This window comes from Mustela putorius, unplaced genomic scaffold, assembly GCF_011764305.1.
Source record: "Mustela putorius furo isolate JIRA1106 unplaced genomic scaffold, ASM1176430v1.1 tig00000868_pilon_pilon_pilon, whole genome shotgun sequence".
NCBI lineage: Eukaryota > Metazoa > Chordata > Mammalia > Carnivora > Mustelidae > Mustela > Mustela putorius.
This window is the reverse complement of record NW_025421502.1, coordinates 6,703,919-6,724,946: the sequence shown is the minus strand read 5'-3', so window position 1 is coordinate 6,724,946 and position 21,028 is coordinate 6,703,919. Positions and strand designations below refer to the sequence as shown.

At 37.4% G+C, this 21,028-nt stretch overlaps 1 protein-coding gene and 1 long non-coding RNA gene across 15 annotated transcripts in view; one reads left to right on the top strand and one right to left on the bottom strand.

Annotated features, from left to right (window-relative positions):
• The window catches only part of LOC106005401, a 32,714-nt gene extending 25,382 nt beyond the window's left edge, over window positions 1-7,332 (top strand). The window contains exon 3 of the long non-coding RNA XR_001178721.2: window positions 7,255-7,332. This is a non-coding gene — a long non-coding RNA (uncharacterized LOC106005401). The remainder of the gene's footprint in view (window positions 1-7,254) is intronic.
• Window positions 7,333-7,662: 330 nt separating this feature from the next.
• COL25A1 (collagen type XXV alpha 1 chain) overlaps window positions 7,663-21,028 on the bottom strand; it is a 460,001-nt gene continuing 446,635 nt past the window's right edge. For 7 of the 14 annotated variants that reach the window (XM_013054002.2, XM_004748091.3, XM_013054007.2 and 4 more), the window contains 5 exons: window positions 19,659-19,685; window positions 18,710-18,763; window positions 15,153-15,239; window positions 12,722-12,760; window positions 7,663-8,096 (listed from right to left, as the gene is read on the bottom strand). In XM_013054002.2, the coding sequence (XP_012909456.1) occupies window positions 8,094-8,096; window positions 12,722-12,760; window positions 15,153-15,239; window positions 18,710-18,763; window positions 19,659-19,685 (210 nt within the window). In that variant the 3' untranslated portion in view covers window positions 7,663-8,093. Of the gene's footprint in view, window positions 8,097-12,721; window positions 12,761-14,594; window positions 14,673-15,152; window positions 15,240-18,709; window positions 18,764-19,658; window positions 19,686-21,028 lie in introns of all 14 variants that reach the window. The other 7 variants (XM_045085556.1, XM_004748093.3, XM_045085557.1 and 4 more) reach the window with 3 other exon arrangements.

The following is a 21,028-nucleotide window of genomic DNA, read 5'->3' as shown; positions in this document are numbered from 1 at the left end:
GAATGTTTCTTTTAAGGTTTTTTTTTTTTTTTCCCTGTCACTATTTAGGGCCGATACTATAATTAGTAAGAGAATAGAAAGAGGAAGACGCTTATAGAATTATGTCCTTTGTGACAAGGGATTCATTGTTATCATGTTTGAAACAATGGAATAGTCATAACAGTTTTAACATGAATTATATGCTTACCATTGATTCCATATTCTCACGTTCAGTTGTTTTTATTATCCTTGGATAGCCTGTTCTGCATTCGTTTGGGTAATTGCTTTTATTCACTTATTTATTCAACAAATATTTGTGGAGCACCAACTATATGCCAGGTATCATGCTGGAATGAAGGACATAAGAGCAAACTACAAAGATACACCTCTATAAAGAAAAACCATGTCAAAAGTGCTGTGATAAATGACCTCGAAGATGCAAAGGGAGCACAGAGGAGAGATGCCTAATCAAGATTTGAGGTTCTAGAGAATTTTCCCCAGAGCTAGCAATGTCTAAACTGAGACTTGAAGGATTGTTAAGAGTTAGGGAGACGGGGGCGCCTGAGTGGCTCAGTGGGTTAAAGCCTCTGCCTTCGGCTCAGGTCATGATCTCAGGGTCCTGGGATCGAGCCCCACATCGGGCTCTCTGCTCTGCGGGGAGCCTGCTTCTTCCTCTCTCTCTGCCTGCCTCTCTGCCTACTTGTGATCTCTCTCTGTCAAATAAATAAATAAATAAAATCTTTAAATTAAAAAAAAAAAAAGAGGGAGATGAAGTGAATTTTTGTTTAAAAAAAAAAAAAAAGATGAAGAAGTGTCAGAGTTAAGACCTGGAAATGACAGAGAAGAGCCTGATTGAAGAACTGAAAAATAAGTACATAAGTACATAAAGTGCAAGGGAAAAACGATAAGGGGTAAGCCTGGAGAACTAGATATGGGCAGAGTATAGAGAACCTTATAAATAGAAACAGAAAGTCTGAAATTTATTCTGAGAGAAGCAAAGAGTTTCAGTTTAAAGAGTTTTAAGCAGGGAAAGATTCTGGCTATTGTATAAGGTAAGACCAACTACAGATGATCCTTGAATAACACAGATTTGAACTGCTTGAGTCCATTTACATATAGAATTTTTAAAATATAGCTACAGTACTATAAATGTATTTTCTTTTCATTAATATTTTCTTAACATTTCTTTTTTTTCTAGCTTACTTTATTATAAGAATACAGTATATAAGATATACAACATACAAAGTATGTGTTGTTTATGTTACTGGTAAGACTTCTGGCCAACAGTAGGCTATTAGTAGTTGAGTTTTGGGGGAGACAAAAGTAATACACAGATTTTCCACTATGAGGGGGTTGGCATCTGTAACTCATGCATTGTTCAAAGATCAACTGTATTGTAAGATATGCTACTGTAGTAATCCAGGTAAGAGATACAAGTCACCCAATTCTCACCATAGAGATGCCATCAAGATTGTAGATCTGGTATATGTTGAGCCAGGGAATCAGTTGGCCATGGAGAGTAACTGGCGATGGTGAGGGTTAGGGTTGAGTCAGATATCACAGGGAAGTTTTGGTGTTGCCCATGATGTGAATGGTGATCCCATTCCCTGAGATACAAAGCATAGGAGGGAGAACAGGGTCAGGTGGCAGAGGGCAAGTTCAGTTCTGCACCTACTGAGTTTGAAGTGCACATCTGGAAGTAGGCAGATGCAGTAAAAATTGGAGATTGGAGGGAGATTGGGGCTCTTGATGGTAACTTAATTTCTAGAACTTTAGGAATTCACTATGGGAGAGAATAGTTAGGTGGACTGGTGGGGCAGAGCTTATCAGTGGATTGAGGAGTTAATGGGAGGTGAGGCATGGGTTGACTGGATATATAATCAATCTCCAAGCTCTGAAGTGGAAACAGCAAAGAGAGAGAGCAGCAGCTAAAGGGGCGCGTGGCATTGAGGAAAAGCTTTTATAAAAATGGAAGATAATTGAATATATTTAAATGTGATTAGGGTGGAGTTTGAAGAGTAGAGATTAGTATAACAGAACACGATTCCTGCAAATCCTGAGGTGGAAGTGGAGCATCTGGAGCTGAGGTTAGCTTTAAGTGGGAAGAGCGACATTAATTTCCATCATAATAGAAGTGAAGGAAATTAATGGTAAATATATGAATACATTTTCAGTCTTGGTGGAAGTATTCGATGAAGTCTCTTCTGTAGATGGTTTTTCTTCTGTGCATGCAAGATCAGGCATAGAGAGCAAGGAGAGTGGAGATTAGAGAAGATGGGGGGAGGTTTGAAAAAGGGAAGGGTGTTTAAGAGCACAGCTGTGTAGGGGCGCCTGAGTGGCTCAGTGTGTTAAAGCCTCTGCCTTTGGCTCAGGTCATGGTCCCAGGGTCCTGGGATGGAGCCCTGCATTGGACTCTCTGCTCGGCGGGGAGCCTGCTTCTCAGCCTACTTGGGATCTCTGTCTGTCAAATAAATAAATAAAATCTTAAAAAAAAAAAAAAAAAAAAAGAGGACAGCTATGGGCAACTTCATCCAGTGGTGGTGGTGAGGGTAGTAAAGATGAGGACTGCGTTTAGTCAGGACTGGGAAACAACTGGTGACTTTAGTGGAGGCATTCAGTCGTTCGTTATTCAATGCATTCAGCTGACTGGTATGCACTACATTTTACTCACACAGTAATGACTGATTCAATGTGGTAGAGTTAAGAGCCAGTTGGGTATAAGGAAGCTTAAGTCATGAAAATGGAGAATCCTGAAAGGAAAAAGTGAGGTGGGAAGGCAAGCCCAACCTAGGAGCATAATCTAATAAACAAAAGTGCTAGCTGTTGCTGTTGTTGTTCTAATAGAAAATCACCAGAGCTTGTTATAGTGCACTGAGTGGAATGGTGACATTGCAATATTGTAGAAGAATGAAACAGAATTCTTTATGGACTGTGTTTAAATCAGAGAAAACAGGCCAAGGTGTCCATGAACATCAATAAAGCTTTATAACAATACAATTCATTACCATTGTTTGGATTAATATTGTAATAATTACACACTTTTTACATTATGAAAATAAGTCATAAATAGTGTAAAAATAATTCTGAAGATCAACTTCTCACAAACTAGGAACCCTGAAAACAAGTTAAAAAAGCAAATAAAAACAAATTAGAAACTGAACACAATGCTATTATCTCCAAACTGCACATCAAAAACCGCATGTCTTTTGATTCAGCAATGTCAGCTGGAGAAATTATAATGAAATTGAAATAAGAAATCAAACAGGGAGCATTCAAGCTTTCAGTTATGTACACTATAGAGAAAAACAGGTTTGTGCCATATTTACAGTGATAAGACACAACACATTCTTAGAATAATCAATTACAAGAGACTGGCCCACAAAATGTTAAGAAAAATATGCAGTGTAATGCTTGCCAAAATATTTTTTTTTGCATTTTCCTCTTATTTTGTATTCACGTGATTTTTTTGGCAATATAAAAATAGCTGCACATAGAGATGAACTTTAAAATGTAAAAAATACAAATAAAAATATAATATTTTCTAATGGAAAATCAGATACATACATCTTTTTAAAATGTTAAGTCGCATGAAACATTTACAACAGTATAAAGAATATTCACATAAATGTCAACAATAGGTAAGACATTCTTTTGTGAATCCAATTTATTAATATTTCTGAGATATGTGAGGATATCTACTACATTTTGAAAAACGGTACTTTATCGATAAATCAAACACAACAGATCAGGTTGAAAAAAATCTTCCTATTCCCCAAAGGACAGTTCTGTCAATAAAGCAGCATAGGGAATCTTCTGCATTAAACACATTTAAAATATCAGAAATACCATTAAAATGTTTCAGTATTGGATTAGCAAAACAAAATCCACCAAAAGCTTAAGTTGGAAGCTTATCTCTGCTACAGCATAAAGTAAATCTAGCCAATATGAAAAAAGGGGGAAAAGTAGGGACGGAAGTTCCTCACATTTTAAAATAATTTTAGCAGAATCATAATTGATCAGATATGTTAATTCCACTAGAAATGAAGATTTTTTAATTGCCAGAATCACAGGTGCTTATTCTTAATTATTATTTTTGAGAACATATGATTAGGTTGCTATGGACTTGATTTTACAGAGATAGCAGAGTTTTTTTTTTTTTAATTTGTTTTAGTAGAAATTTAAAAGTTCATTTTAGTAATGTTAATTATTAATATAACTTGGTTATGAAGACATAGAGGAAAAACAAGATTTCAAATATCAATCTCTGCATGTTCCTATGATTGCTTACTAGAAGATTAAAACACCACCTGCTATTCAAGCATAACTCATTTCTGGGTAAGATAATATATAGTGGCAAAAAAAAAAAAGGATGAAAAGCAGTATTAGCTTTTTATGGTACAATAGTAATATAAAAAAAACCTTGGAAATTTAAGCACATTTTTAAGTGATAAAAACACAAGATACTGGACAATTTTTCCATAGGTCTTGACATGCTGATCTGACCATTTTCCAAACTAGCAGATATATGTATATGGTGTAGACAGAGGACCTCTAGCATGCACTACAGAAGCATATGTTTTTACTGTCCCATCAGAACATCATGGACAGAAAGTAAATTCAAGAACATATTTTTTTGTTTTTGGTAGAAATCCAAGATATTCTTATGTTTTCTATAAAATCAAACAAGAAAGAAAAATCCTCCAGGATAGCTTCTCATAATGAAAATGAAAGCTAGAAGAAAAACTGGGGCATATTTGTGTGTCAGGTACTCTATGAATGTGTTAGACTTCTTTAACATCGGTTTTGTCAGATTTCATCAAATGAAATAAGCTAAAAAAAATGAGGATGAAAGTTGGTAAAGGCATATGGTATATGCAATGAACATGAAATAAAAGGATCCATGATCCAAGTAAACACACATCATCTCTAGGTACACTGTTTTGTTTTACATTAGGAAAGACTGGTCACTGAAACATATTACAGCAAATTCATGAACTTTAAAAATAAAATCACACACTAACAGTTTAGGAATGCTATTAAACAGAAAAATGAAATTATCCATAGTAGAGTTGCATTGTCCATAAAGAAAAAAAAAATGCATTAGCACCAACATGAATGGAAAACAATATTAAAGCTAAAACACATACTGATTTGGCATCCTTAAAAGATGCCTATCAGAAATAGAAGTAGCTCTTGACTTATTTCCAATGTGTCTTTCACATATTTTTTCTCAATCTTCTATCCAATAACTCAAATTAAGGGTTGGAAATCTTGAAGAAAACTAGATATCTGCCAACACATATGCCAGCAGACATAAGTTTTTAGTTCATTCGGCAATATTTGAGAATTCTCTATATTGATGACAACATGGATGGCTGGAAATATTTTAGTAACTAAAAGTTCAAGGTTATCCATGGTGGTTAAGACCTAATAATTCCATTGAACGAAGAAGAGTACAATCATCTCTTTGTTTTTCTCAAGGAAATTAATGTAATAGGAGTCTACAGCTTCTCTTACTCATAGAATAAAAATCAATGTTGTCAAATCAGTTATAGAGCAAAAAACCCAACATAACCTAGGACAGAAGGGTATTCTTAAAGGGCTATGTTCAAAAAAATTTTTTTTGTGTGTATAAAATGTTTCTTCTTGATATTGAGGTATTTTGTTTTGAAGCTGCGCAAGTTTTCAATAGTGATTCATCTCAATACCTCTTTCTACTGGAGGAGTAGAAAGAAAGATAGAAAGAAATATAGCCACCAGATTTTTTCAAGACACTGCTGCTTGTTTTCCTGAAGAGACAGTAGTTCTACCTGCTTTGGTTCATTTTTCCAAACCATGTAAGACAAATCGTTTCAGACATTGAACAATACTTTTTCCTAACCATGTCAAACAAGAGATGGTTGGAAAATAAAGGCCTTCTATTGTTTTAAAAATGCCGAACTGGCCTCAAGTGTGGAATGTTATTAGAAATGTTACCAATTGTATTGATCTAATAATTTGGACATCTTTCCAATCTCAAAAACTTATTAGAAATAAAAAGAAGGCATTTTGTATAATTGAACATTTGGTTGTAGAATATGAAAGAGATCCCAAGCATTGTAAGATCTTTGTCTTATAGTCATATCTTAATTGTTGTCACCATAAGTCAGTGATGAGCTAATTTTCCCTCTGGCGGTGAAAACTTATGAATGGAGCTAGAAATGTTCCCACAAAATGACATTGAGTCAGGAGAGAAAGTATATTGTCCTATGGGCTGAAAGAGTGACTATACTCTTCTTTGATGGTGTTTCCCTTAATGTAACCCTTCCACTCAGAATAAGCATTTCAAAACATATCACCAACTCTTTACTGTGCAAAGAAATGCTCAGTCTAATACAATTAAGTAAGTTTTGAGCAAGTAGATGAAAAATATTCTATGGCAACTATATTTCACAGCTTTCTGACACACAGATTTGGTCTGTGCCTAAGACAAACATTTAGAAATGTAAAAAAAAAAACAAAACAGATAAAGAAATCTAAATATGGACAAAACTTAAATCTAAATAGAATGATAAGAAATAGAAATGAGTTAATACTATCAAATGTGACCAAATCTTGACTTAACTGATGATCACTATGTAAGTTGCAGTCATCATATGAAAAAAAAGTCAAAAAGAATTCAAGAAATTGCTTGACTTTGATACTTTACAATGACTGAACTGAAAGCAGTGTTTCTTTTATATTCTCTTCAGTTATTCAGAACAAGAGAGAAGTTAGTAAAAAGTCAGCTTGACTACTGCTACCAAGTTATTGGGATTTGAAGACCTTCTTTTAAAAAATTGTACAAAACAAATGTGACAAAAACTGAAACAAATCTTTTCTTAATATTCCTGGGACTAGAAAAGAAAAGCATAAAAAAAGAATGAAAAATATCTTTCTGTTTCTAGAACTTTGTAGAAAATGTTTGAAATGGGTTGGATCTCGGAAGAAAGGAGAGCATCAGCTTCAATAGAGTTTGTAGGGTACATTCCCCCACAATTTCAGAAGAGGTTATTTCAGTCAACCTATTCTCAGGAGTGGTACCCCTTCCCTTTGGTGGGATGTACGCATCCTTTGTCTGCAGGAACAGGGGCTGACATTCCAAGAATCTCCTACCCAAAAGAAGTGCTCTATGCCTCTGTCAGTTTCCAAAAGCACCCATATTAACACTTGTTGGAACTCAGTTTATTATTATTTTTTTAAAGTCTGTTGTTCTGGGTGCCTGCGTGTGTAAACCTCTTTCCTACTTGGTCACAGGAGAGACAGCGCAGGATGCCGAACTGGTCCTCTTCCCTTGTCTTCACTGTCAAGGGCAGCCCAAGGACAAAGATCGGCGGCAACCAGCTCAACCCCTTGATAGTTCAACCAAGGTGGCCATGTGAGCCCGCGATCCTGGAAGCTGGAGGTCTGCAGTCGGGACTGCAACGCCCTCAAAATACAAGACCATTTGTGTGTGTGCTCTCCGCCACCTTATCTCTTTTTGGCAATAAGCCATGGTGTAACCCCCTTGAGATGACAAAAGAAATAAAAGCTCAGATGTGATCAGAGGACTCATCAAGTGGCATGCTAGCATCTGAATGACAAACAGGCTTGGCACACGGTCATGCTTTTTTTGTTAGTTTCAGTGGGCGGTGTGGGCATGAAGCAATGCTAACAGTGAAGTTGAGTAGGGATGCGATGGCAGGCTCTACAATCAGTTAGTAGAGTACATTTCATAGTTTTGAGTCCATATTTGGTCACAATTTCATGTAAACTATTTCATGGCGCTTTTTGTCCATGCAATTAACAAGCCCAAAGTCAGAAAAGAGCAAAAACTATCATTCTCTATCACTGATGTATCTGTTTAAATACATATCTTCACATAAGATAAAGAGATACTGATTTATATTTTTTTGCAGGCTTCTCACTGGTTTCACATATTGCCCAGTTTCAGATGTAAGTGGAGAAAGGATGGACATGTGTACTACTGCAAACAGGAAGAAGCAGCTCTATGTAAACATATCTCAGACTTGTAAAATTTGCAATTCGATTTTCAGCTATAAATATAAAAAGTGGACCATTATATATACAACTTCATGCTCGGAAGGTTAGATTCATCACTGCAGAAAAACAAACAACAGAAAAGACATACGTAGAATTAGTGGTCTAGAATAAAAATCTCAAATTAACATTTATTTTAAGAAAATTGGTAGAACCCTGAATACAGTGTTTTTTGTTTTTGTTTTTGTTTTTAAATTAATGAGCCAAATGATGTGTGTCCCAAATATTACTTTCCTAAAACTCCGGTGTTAATAAAATTTCCTGGGTTTAACCCACTTTTTTTTTTTTTTTGGGCCACTGAGAAATTAGTGGTGTTTGTCTTAGTAATGATTCTGGGAAAGCAGAAAATTAGGATTTTTTCAAATATGTGCCATAATTAAAATACATGTCCTATACTTACATGATCTTCTCCAAACATTAAAAGCCCCTGGGAAAGAGGCTGAGGATTCTGCCCTCCGTGGCACTGTTTATGTCACCCAACCTGACTATCTACTATCCTTCCGCTCTTATCTCCTCTTGGCTTTGGCTAGCCCTGCTCTGCTGCAGCCAGTGTGCCAGGTACAGCTGCCTCTTCTCAGGTCTTCAAACCCTATTGGAGATCTAAGGTGATCTAAGATACTGTAAATCTCTGCTTGCTCATTCTGAAGTGCCATAATTATTAAGGTTTTCCTAGAATTAAAGTTAAGTCTGAGAGAACTGGGGGGCAACAGTCTTTCAGATACACACTTACAGAGCAGATCTTGCGGACTTTGACTTTTACTCAACAAACAAAACAAAACAAACCCAATGAGAAAAGTAGAAAGCCTAGTTCATTAATTAAAAATACTTGTTTTTCTTGCTCCAAGAAAAAATAGATGCTATATGAGGTGGGATTAAGAGGCTAGGTACTTTGTGATCTTTGGAGACAGTTTCCCACTATTTTCTGTATGTCATGTCAATGCCAGAGAATGTGCTTATGGAAGTATTCTTTTCTGCAAACTCTCACTTAGCTTGAAATTCAAACAGATATATTTTTTTGAGTACCAATGTTTTGTAAAAAAAAATCTACAGAATTTTAAAGATTCTCTTTTTTTTCCTCTTTAGCATTTTAAAACTTAACTAAAAAAAAAAAAATCTCATTTTTTTTGCTGTAAACCTGTCAATCCTACCTCACAAAATAAAGTTCAGTGAAACATTAAACAATATAAATAAATAAATGAATAAAATATAAATAAATAAAATAATCTGATGAATAAAAAAATATGAACCAAGATGCCCTTCAGTGGACAAATGGGTAAGGAAGGTGTGGTCCATATACACTATGGAGTATTATGCCTCCATCAGAAAGGACGAATACCCAACTTTTGTGGCAGCATTGACGGGACTGGAAGAGATTATGCTGAGTGAAATAAGTCAAGCAGAGAGAGTCAATTATCATATGGTTTCACTTATTTGTGGAGCATAACAAATAGCATGGAGGACATGGGGAGTTAGAGAGGAGAAGGGGTCTGGGGTAAATTGGAAGGGGAGGTGAACCATGAGAGACCATGGACTCTGAAAAACAATCTGAGGGGTTTGAAGTGGCGGGGGGGTGGGAGGTTGGGGTACCAGGTGGTGGGTATTAGAGAGGGCACAGATTGCATGGAGCACTGGGTGTGGTACAAAAACAATGAATACTGTTATGCTGAAAATAAATTTAAAAAAATTTAAAAAAATATGAAGCCTATAGGTATTTTCCTATTATATAGTTTTTAATCTTTGGATGAGGATGGATAACTTTAAGGTATTTCTTTTTTTTTTTTTTAAGATTTTATTTATTTATTTGACAGAGAGAGATCACAAGTAGGCAGAGAGGCAGACAGAGAGAGAGAGAGAGAGAGAGGAGGAAGCAGGCTCCCTGCTGAGCAGAGCGCCCGATGCGTGACTCGATCCCAGGACCCTGAGATCATGACCTGAGCCGAAGGCAGCGGCTTAACCCACTGAGCCACCCAGGCACCCAAGGATGGATAACTTTAATAGCCTGGAAGTACTTTCTTTTTTAAAGGGATTTTATTTATTTATTTGAGAGAGAGAGAGAGCACAAGAATGGGATGAGGGACAGAGGAGAAGCAGACTCCCCACTAGCAGGGAGATGGACACGGGGCTCGATCCCGGAATCCTGGGATCATGACTTGAGAAAAAGGCAGACACTTAACTGACTGAGCTACCTAGGTGCCCCTGAAAGTACTTTTTTAAACATAAATTCTGCCATTTATTCACTGTACGAATTATACTGTGAACTAGTAAATCATTATTCTTCAAAGTTTAGAAAACAGAGCTGTATCTAGAAAGAAAAGTCATTTAAACAAACATTAGTTTGGCATGAAAAAAATTAATATCGAGAGTAGTATGGCAAAGGAGACTTGCTCATTAATCACAGTAATTTACGTTGCTACTACATTCTAAATTTTCACACATTTATCACTGTTCTCTAGAGGCTAGTACAACAGTATTTAAAAGGGCAATTCGTGTAGAATATGACTAACTAAAAGTAATCTGCTAGCCTTCCTTAAAGAATATTTAAAAATCACTTAAAAAATAATTTGAGATAGCTAATTTGACTATATAAGAGATTTTAGAACATTTTGTTTTTCTAATTGTTTCTTTCTTCTTCTTCTTCTTTCCTTTTTTTTTCTTTGGAGTGAGGAGGTGTTGGACCAAGCTGATCATGATTTGCATTTGTGTGTGTTGGGGAGTGTGGTAAGCAGGGCTGAAGTTTTCTTATTGAGTTCTTTACATAAGATGTTAGAGGGCAGCCTGGGTGGGTGAGTCAGTTAAGTGTCTGACTCTTAATTTCAGCTCAGGTCATGATCTCAGGGTCATAATCTCAGGGTTGTTAGATGGAGCCCCATGTCAGGCTCTGATCTGGGCATGGAGCCTGCCTGAGATTCTTTCTCTCCCTCTCCCTCTGTCCCTTCCCCCTCTTCCCCACATGCTCTCACTTTCTCTCAAAAAAAGAAGTGGTTGGATTTAAGAAATCCTTAATCCTATGTAGAACATAGTGTCTATTCTGTGGGAAAATGAGTCCTTAAAAGGGCAATTTCTGATTTTCTAATGCTATTCATATTACTACTAGGTTTGGCCATTTCATGAACCAAAAAGATGAGTCCTTTCTTGGTGCCATGATTACTACGCCCTCACAAAAAGGAAATGATTTAGAAGCAGCCAATAATTAAGTAAACCCAAGTTCTGAGTTCTGTCAGAAGGCTGGATAAAGTAAGTCTTTCAACATTTCCCTCTGTGTAAAGTGCACCTAGGACTGTATTAAAAAATCATTACAGTATTAGATTACAGGTCAACGGTTAAAGAGTAAATGGTAATTCCAGCTCGGGATGGTATTCAAGATGCTAAGAACAGGGGTTCTGAGGGTGAAAGGATACTTTCCTCAGGTGAAGAAGAATATGATGATAGGCCCACCTTCTTGAGAACCCCTTGACCCCAGCTGTGACTGAGCTAATCCTCTGACAGGCTGAGAGTGAGTGTGGGGAGCTGCTAAATAAATGACACTCCCGACAGAGAAGGTTTCTTTGCTGAGTGGGGGGGACTCAGCTAAGTGGGAGAGGGAGTCACACAGGATCTCCTCACCAACGGAGCTGAGGAGATAAGACACACTACAGAGTCAAGTTTCCCTTCATCTCTCTGCAATCCTAGAGTTCTGTGTAGTCATGCTAATAAGGCATGCCTATCAAAAGTTACTCAATAAGCCAAAAGGTGTTAGAGAAAAAACTTCAAAACGATCAAAGTAGCTCATGTTTCCATCCGTGGAATTCCGTTATCCACTAGTAGCATATATGCACAGTTCTTTATATATAATTAAGTCCACACCATTATTGCATAAAGGGTTGGTATTCTCGGACTAGGATGGCGCCAATAGACCTCTTCCCTGCTTCAAGTCCTACCATTGCTTTCCACCGCCCGCTTCTGGTTTTGTTGGGTATTGGTTCTTGCCCCTGGAAGTTACTTAATCTCTCTGAGCTTCAGTTTCTTCATCAGTGTCATTGAGGATAAAAACATTAAGTAAATGCTATCCCCTGTATGAAAGGGCTCCTCATACAGCCTTTGTACAGAGAAGACTTGCTATGAAGTTCCCTTCCATACTCAATATGTACACAGTGACCATGGGTAGCCATATGAAGAGGCTAGAATCAATGGATATCATACAAACACCAACTTAAATATAAACAGATTCTTCTAAATAAATGATCACCAAAGGGGAAAAAAAAAATCATGCTTACACTTTCTGCTTTCTCAGCCTTGTGATTAAGATTGGCAGGGTTCTACCATGTGTTTGCATGTCTGCTTATGTAATTGAGTGAAATAGAAAAAGAACCACAATTAAGAATAGTTTTAAATAGTAGGAGGAGTTTATATAAGCAAACCATTGTCAAGATGCACTGCCCCTTTCCATTCCACAGAAAGGATTAGATAGGGAAGGTTTCCAAGTTACAGTGCTTGTTAAGAACTGTTTTCACTCATCAGTTTAGGAGGAAATCAGTAGTAAATATATTAATCAAAATATATTCTGGAGACAGAATCTTTTGCTTTCTAATGCCCGAACAACATTCAGTAATGTCAATTCCAAAAGTTCTATTGTGAAAGGAAAAGACCAGGCCAGGGGAAGAGATAGGGGGAGTGCTTCTTTCAGAAATAATTCTGTAAAGCCTACCTTTTGCCAACAGCCAGGCATGGGTAATCCATCTGGCCCCTGTTTTAAAGAGAACAGTAAGAATTCCTCAGACTCCACAGAAGTGAACATACCTCACAAGTCACATGCTCAGAAGCTTAAAATATGGATTTCTACCCACTAGGTGCCTGTGGCCATAGGCATTTTTTTCTCGTTATAGAATACCCAACATTAGGTAAAAGGAAGAAAATTCAAATGCTTTTTAGAGTGAAAATGCGAATAGAGAAAATAATGCCTAATTTTGAAAAAGTAATTTACAAAGCATAGGGGCCTGCTCAGCTCTACCTTTAGCTAAGCAGTCTGGACTATTCCTCTTAATTTTACTAAAACCCATTTAATAATTATCTTGATTAAATAAACAAAACCAACTTCTCTTCCTGGTCACTGTGGTCTATGCTGAATGCATGATAATGACAAATAATTCACGATGAACCATTTCTATCTGAAGTTTGTAGCTCTTCACATGCCAGTTTTTATTTTATATTATCTTTTATTTTTCCATACTAAAAGCCAATATAGTAGAACACATTCTATTAATTGAATTAAAAGACAGGCAGCCCATCTACATCTTTATAGTAAGATGTTATCTGTAGCATTCATCAATTTTTTAATTAAAAAGTCTTTAGAAGTTGGTTAACCAATTCTGAATCAACAAGCGATTCCTGAACGTTGCACCATTTACTTTTGTTTAAAGTGCAAGCACTCTTCAGATACAAATGATAGAAAGAAGGCAGGAAGAGTCGATATATGGAGGCATGCTTGTGTTTTCCCCTGACAAAACGATTGTAAGGTATTTATTATTAACAACAAGCAAATAAAATAAAAGGCTAGGCACCCAAATGGAGATTTTTAAATTGTAATTATTTACCAAATACATTTTTTCCTATAACCATACTCACTTAAAAGGCTTAAGAAATATAACATTATCTTTAAAAAATCATGCTTAACACTGAAGAATAATATAAGAACATGCAGACCAAGTATAACAATCAATAAATATAAAACCCCCCAAATTTTCTTTTATACCTCAGAAAATATGAATATACTTTCTTTCTAAATGAAAAAAAAAAAAAAACCCACTTTGAAATAGCTTTATAAGGTATCTGGGAAAAACTTGGTAATGCCAGATTGGTACAAGGAGAGGATCACCCAGTAGAATTTTAGATTTTAGTATAAGGAGGACTTTGAGTTCATGCCAATGGGGATAGGGAGTTCTGTCTACTTTAGGAAAGTGAGTTTCAAAAGGAGAGACCATTACATTGAAAAGGTTATGTGACAAAGAAGAGGGTTGGGCTGCAGACTATTACCACCATCTATAGAAGCTCAGAGAAGTTTGATTTCCTTCCCTGTGGTCTCTTAACAGCATTCCCTAGAACTGGTTAAGTCTTGACCACAGAAGCTTAACTCTGTCCGTCTGGCCTTATTTACGGCCTGACAGAAGTGCAGCGGAAGAGGCAAAATGCCTTTATTTCTCTCAGAGAAAAAGGAAAAAAAAAAAAAGAGCCAAATTTAGGGATAGAACCCAAAGTTATGGCCTAGCAGTCCGTCTCCATGGAGGATTTTTATGTCATTTGAATGTCCTCTGTCAGTATTTATTCAACAGGTTAATATTCCCCAGAACGCAGACATGGCAGCCGGGTGAGCTGTAAGGACGTCAGGTTAACGGGCAGTCCTGGACGGAGAGGCGTGCCTGCTCTCCTCACTCCGCAGAGATGCCCAGCGGTTCATGCACATGCAGGTAGCATGTTTATCATGTAAAGCTTGTTCCGCAAGAACCACTTTACACTGATAGAGATGAACACGTAGTAAACAAAGGAAATGCATGCAGGGGAGGTAGGAAAGAGAAATACTGTACCAATTGGCAAGGGGCATCCAGCCCATCCAGGCCAGGCTGGCCTGGCTCCCCTTTTTCCCCCTTAACGCCACGGAATCCCTGTTTGTAAAGATTAACTCACAATGTTACTAACACAAGAAATCACTTAGGCACAAATTCTGCTCAAGAAAGAACTACGATACCAAACCGCTGGGAGAGGAGCAACTCTGAAGGACAAAGTAACATGGGCTGAAGCTGGCTGAAGCAAGAGCCCGACCTAGCCCAGGGGTCGGGCTTCCCCGGGACACTGATTTCTCTTTGGCATGGTGTGGGAGAGCACCAACTCCCCTTCAGACGCTGCAGTCCCGTGCAGCTGCAGGTCAGCATCCCAGTGTTAAGAAGCCAATCAGAGCTGGCGGCCAGAGACGGGCCGTGGTTTATCCCGGGAGAGCCCGGGATGGATGCGTGTGGTCCCTCCGAGTCCCAGAGCAACAGCCCGCAGCCAGAGCCCCTGCTGTTACGGGTCCCTTCAGCGTGCTCTTCTCCCAGCGTATTCCTCCACACGCGCTATCTGGAGACAGTTCCAGGAGTCAGACATACCAACGGGCAAGGTGCATCTAATCCAGGAGCACCCTGTTCTCCTTTCTCCCCTTTAGGCCCCTTTTTGCCTTTCTTTCCCTTTTCCCCCTGTGGACATAAGAGTTTCAATAAAAGACAGGTTTTATTTGGGGCGGGGGGAATAATGGCGATTCAAAAAAAAAATGGTTTAGCCAATAAATGTCTGGAAGGGCATTTACCACTGTTTTCCGGTTTAGGTAAGGCATGATATTATAAAAGATAACTTAGATTTTCAGAGTGACAGTGGCTTCTGGACAGTGATAGGTGGGATTTTACTTAAGATGCTCAACAGGACAAAAAAAGATTGAAAAGGCCGACACATCGAGGGCTGACTTAGACCCAGCCGCCCCAGTCTCGGCGAATGAGCTGTTTCCTCCATAGATCTGGTGAGGATCGCGGATACCAACTGTATGGGAGGCAGCCAGTGGTCGGTCAAATCCAGAGAATAGTGAATACTTTACCCAGTTTTCAATACTTTGTCAGCTTACTTTTTTCTAACCCTGTAACAGATGAAAGCTATGCTGAGCCAGACGAAAAGGACAGAATATTAACAGCTTCTATCTTTTGGAAATGTATCCAATTTTATAACATTTTTGGTAGCTCTCATTAAAAAAATATTCAGTATATTGAAATATGCTTCTGTGGGTTTTTTTTTTTTTTTACATTTTTTAGGAAACTAAAAGCAAATATTTTCTTTAGTAAATCAGGTAAAGAAATTTTAAAAGTGCTAATACTTCTCAGAAATGCCAGTTGGAGAAATAGACTTATTTATAAATCCAGGGATGTTCTTTAATTCACCCTTACAGATTTCATGCCAGGTGTTCACAATGGTAAATGGGTTTCCAGGTTACTCACAATGTAACAAAAGCCAAAAAAAAAGTTCTGTTCAAGAGAGGAAAAGCAGTTTGGACTCAGTTGAGCTAACACTAAAAATGAGATAGGCAGGATAATTACATAGTGGGAATGTAGCCATGGAAATTAGTATTTAGGAATCAAGGTAAAGGTTGTGGAAATCTGCATGGATCATGGGAATGGAGGAATTAAGGAAAGGAGGCAAAAGGAGGAGAAGGAAGGAATGCACCTCAGCTGTTTCTTATTAACATAAATATCTTTGCATATTTATAAACAAGAAGTTAGTGCTGTACAGAATACGAAATACTGTGCAATACATATTTAAATTAGGTATTCATTCCACACTCAGGAAGGCAGTTACAATAAAAGTGAATAATTTCAGAAGCGAAACAACATGAATATTCAAAGACATATACATAAGATATATATGAGATAAGCACCCAAATTAACGCATTTATTCTGACTGTGTGAGTGAAAGCTCCTCATTTATCTCCTGTGTGCCAAAAAGATTGCATCAGAAGGCTCAGAATCAAAAACACTTGGGTTTCTTGAATACTGGGGAAAGAGAGAAATTCTGTGTGGTTTATTAATCATGATCAAAGACGAAGACCTGAGAATCCAGGGTGACATGAGAGCAGGTGTGACAGGAAGTAAGCGAGGAGGGGCGGTCGGGACTAAATTGCTCACTCATGCAAGATCTGTCAACATTCTCGGCAAATAACTTCAATGTCACGACATAAAATTGATTTAAACTTGTTTGGGTGAGCTCTTCTCTCCCAGGAGACAGTGGACTCTTCGTCACATAGGTGAGACAGGTGTGCTGGGTATTGATAATTTAGAATTCAATTCATTATTTGGTAAATCAACTGAAATTAGTCACTCTGCAGAAAAGTGTTGTCATATGAATGTTGACTCAGGTTATAGGAATCATTTTTCAGTAATATGTTAGCAGACCTCAAGCTTTATGGAAAACAGACACTATTATATGAAGAATAATGAATCAGCGTTATTATGAACCAACCTCATTTTCTAACAGTCAGTGTTCCCTATGCAATACAAAAGCATTTGCCCTAGTGCGTATGAGCACATGAGGGCTCTTGTTAATTTTTATCTACCATGTCAAAGAATGATATACATAAAGTGTTCACATTTGGATCTAATTTTCCTAAATATAAAACTTCTAATCATGGAATCTGAAATATGGAGATATTTTTGTATGAGTGATTAACATTATTCTGAAGATTAAATTTTTAGCTTTGTTTTTCCATCAATTATAATACTGATAATTTCATCTTTGTTTGAAAGAGCATTAAAATGAGCATCTCCATAATGGTGACATACTTCTGAGTGAATAAGATTATAGACTCCTAACAACCCATTAAAAAAATATAAAATAAGTGTCTATAATCTTTAAAGCACCCCCAACTTGGGCTAAAAGCTTACATGTACAATTTGTCTAAAATCAAAACACGTGTATTTTTCAGTTAGAATTTATAATTTGGAATAAAAAGGCTTTTTTAATGTTTCACATTCTTTGTGACATGGGGACAGTAACAGCACCAATCTCGGGGCGGTGGGGGGTGGGGAGGGGCTACGAGGATGAAAAGACTTAGCTTATGTAAAGCTTTTGGGGAAACATGTAGTAAGTGTTCAATAAACGTGATGATGTTGATAGTGATGTTGATAGTGATAGCAGTTTTTACATAACTGGTGACAGAAGCTCTCCTACCAATGGGAAGCCAGGTAATGTCTAAAGTCTAAGGAACACACAGCAGGGTTAATACCCTTCTTTCTTTGACAATTCTAATTTGGCCTTGCTTTTCAACAGCAATTAACTTCATGGTTAAAAGGAATTTTTAGGTTTTGAAAACTGTTTTAAGTACAGCAGGAGGGCATAAATGAACCTGAGAAACAGAACTGGTGTCAATTTGAAGCGGGAAGGTCCAATTTCAGCCACTTTTACTTCTTTTGCTGTGTCTCATGTAAACAATGAGTCTTCAAGGACCCAGGTGAAGGGGAGAGGAAAGGAAGAAATGATTTTAAAAATTCGTAATCCAAATTTTGCTTTCAGACAAAAAAAAAAAAATTTTTTTTTTCTGGCATTGGCTGCTATATACCTGTGGCCAGTGGTCCCGAGACAGAACCTGAACACCAGCCTCATAAAATACACGGATATCTTCATTTAAAAATATCTCCAGCATCCAAAGTGGCAGGTCCTAGTCCCTGATAAACTCACTGGGGTTTATCAGTCACACTGCTTGCCCTCCGTTTTCCGATCAAATAGTTGGGATACAGGACACATCTTCTATGTCTCTGCTGGGAATGCCGTGCCTGAAAATGAGAGGCTGGCTTTACAGTTAGATGAGCTCTGCCAGAAGACCTTTGCAGATCTGCACTATTTCATTTTACTTTAATGTAATAAATGCCTTTTTATTTCACTTTTGAGAATCCCTGGACATCACATCTTTCAGCTAATTGGTGTCAGGTAAGCCTGGCAATATTCTTCTATGCCCTTATTTCCAGCACTGGAACCTGTGAAGACCTGGTTTTTTTCGAACAGGCGTCACTGTGTTTTTGGAGCACAGGATGGAGAACAATTAGATACATGCAAGAATCGCATAGGTTGAACAGCAAAGCACACAGCATGAGAAAAATCCAACAGGCACATGCTAGGATGGAGAGGTCACCTTTTCTCCCTTTTCTCCCACATCACCCTTCTCGCCTCGTGGACCAGGGAAGCCCTAGACGATCAAAAGCAAACCAAAAAGATCGGTTGATGTAGCTGTGGTAAAATCACATTGAAAGAAAAACGGAAGATTCCATGCTCCTGAACGCAATATGAAGAAAAATGGCACGACCAAGATTCTCAAAACTTAGTTAAAGTAGCATTTAGGAGTAAGAGTTGTGTAACATCTCAGTTATCTATATGAAACACATTTCTTGCTTTTTCTCCTACGGTTTATGTAGTGGAAAGTGTATCGGGATCCTACTTGGAAGCCAAGCAAGGACACTGACTTATGTGGGCTTGGGCACATCACTTACCTCACAGCATTTTATGCTTGCCCATAACAGGTGCTCAATAAAAAAGTTAACTATTATTACTTTGCTATTATCATTCGTCACATAATAAGGCTGCCATTATATTCACACAATACAGTGATCATTTCAAGAGGCCTTTGTTTTTGACATTCTCTATTTTTTATAGAATTATGTTATTATAAAGTATATAGACTCTTCATGCTAAAAGAAAAAAATATTGCACAGCAGCTTTGAGAATGAACATACTATACCATTCCCGAAGGGTGGCATGCAAAAGATACTTCAATTTTATGCATATTTTTAAATAAGTGGTTCAACTGCTGGTGTTCAAGGTGTCCCTAATTTGGGGAGAGTACTTTGAAGTGCCATTATCAACTGTTGGTTATTAACTTTATACTGATTATGTGTTTTGCTTTCCTGTTTATCTCATGCAGACACTAGTGGTATATTTTCTACTGCTATCTACACACACAGCAATATACGCTGTATGCTTAACTATGTGCCCAGAAAGAAAAAAGTATTCTTGCTGTTACTGATGATGGAGACCATCCATATCTATTGTAGTAGGACGATGTTCATTGTACATGTATTACTTACATCAAGACCAGGCTCTCCATCTTTCCCCTGCCAAAGAACCATAGTAGCTACATTAGTGTTCCTAAGTTTCATGAACAGATTACTGTTATTGTTTTATTTAAGGCTGCCTGGACATGCAACTACTAGTATTAGAACAACTACTTTAGAAATGGGAAAGAGAGTCTCTATTGATTAGTAATATAAATTTCTTTCACCAAATCAAGTGAAGTGACTGTTAATGCTGGAGTTAAGGATCATGAAAATTTTTTTTTATTATAGATTAGCTTACACAGCCTGCTATTTTGCTGAAGTTTAATGCTTGGCACCCAACTGACAATCCAGGAATAAGTTGAAAGCATAAATACCATTTAGTTGATTTTAAAAACATAGAGGCGCTAATAAAATATACAAATCAATGCTGCTTCAACTTGATCAATTAATACTTGGCTCATAAATGAGTAAAGAAATTGAAAACTCTTGTTAAATATAGTTTAATTTGGCTAGATGTGTATCTTGTCTATAAATATTGAGAGTGTGTCACAACTTTTTAAATTAACATATAATGTATTATTAGCCCCAGGGGTACAGGTCTGTGAATAGCCAGGTTTGCACACTTCACAGCACTCACCATAGCACATGAGAGTGTGTCACAATTCAAAAACAGTTTTGAAGTAAGCTTTGTCAATAAATGATCCCCAGACGCAAAGGAGTCAGACTATTGTGCAAGGATTGATAATTTCACCCCCAGGGTGCAGATTATTGGGGCCATGGTCTTATTATGTCACACAAGGGGTCCATCCAAAGTTACTGGGAAGTTGCTTTAATTTTGACAATCAGATTTTGAAATCTATTTCAAAATCAGCCTCTCTCAGCCAGCACTAATCCTTGCTTAAGTTTATTACTTTGGTTCACAAAAACTGTCAGGTATAAAACATGTGGTAGTGCATAGGGATTAAAAAACCTTAATACACTATGTTTCTATTATAGTCTTACCCTACCCTATTGAATGACTTATAATTACTCCAAAGATAATGTTCTGAAGCATGCCTGCACTCTCAATCTGAAGACTGTATAACCGAGACTTTCTGGAGACAGGCCACTACCAACATTCTACGTTCTAAAGCTGTCGTGTCATTGCAGCAAGTTAGAAAAGTCAGAAACCTCAAAGTCATTGCAAACATCAATGTGAGAAATCACTTCTATTAGCAAGATTAGTGTTAGTAAGTAACCTGTGAGAACAGATGAAGTCTGAAGAAAGTCATCTGGAATAAAACTTCCATGCCCACACAGGGAGGGTGTTTTCTGGCAGTGGGGATCCTGCTTTCAGGTTAATTCTGTTTATCTTATGGACAATCTTGCTTTCAGGTTAGTTCTGTTTATCTTGTGGACAA